General features: G+C 50.0%; 1 protein-coding gene across 1 annotated transcript in view; it reads left to right on the top strand.

Annotated features, from left to right (window-relative positions):
• The first annotated feature begins 6 nt into the window (after positions 1-6).
• Positions 7-390, top strand: part of LOC119586917 (carbohydrate sulfotransferase 11-like) — a 31,931-nt gene continuing 31,547 nt past the window's right edge. The window contains exon 1 of the mRNA XM_037935648.1: positions 7-339. Within this exon, the coding sequence (XP_037791576.1) occupies positions 85-339 (255 nt within the window). The 5' untranslated portion in view covers positions 7-84. The remainder of the gene's footprint in view (positions 340-390) is intronic.

Raw genomic sequence — 390 nt, 5'->3', positions numbered from 1 at the left:
CAAATGAATAAAATAAAATAACACACCAGCAGAAATGACTTAGTGACGAAAACCGAAACACGTCAAAAATTCCCCCCTCCAAAGATGTACGCCAAAGCACGAGGGTTGACCGCAGGAAGGGCGCCAGGGGAAGATGGCAGACGTTCGACGAGAGAAGGAGGCGACTTCCACGCTCTGAAATGCAGGATAATGAACGCCCTACATAAAGTTAGGACTGCAGGATGGGGTGTGTGGGTCGTGGCTCTGTTCTTGTACGTGTCACTGGCGCTCCTGCTTCAACCTGACGCCGAGGAACTGTTTGAGGAGGAACTGCTGGATCTGCACACGTGGGTCGCTGAGGTGAGGCAGAATTTTACAGTGTTTGTTATTTGTCCATCATTGTGTGATGTC

Source organism: Penaeus monodon, chromosome 22 (assembly GCF_015228065.2).
Source record: "Penaeus monodon isolate SGIC_2016 chromosome 22, NSTDA_Pmon_1, whole genome shotgun sequence".
Classification (NCBI taxonomy): Eukaryota; Metazoa; Arthropoda; class Malacostraca; order Decapoda; family Penaeidae; genus Penaeus; species Penaeus monodon.
This window is presented reverse-complemented; position numbering and strand designations above follow the sequence as displayed.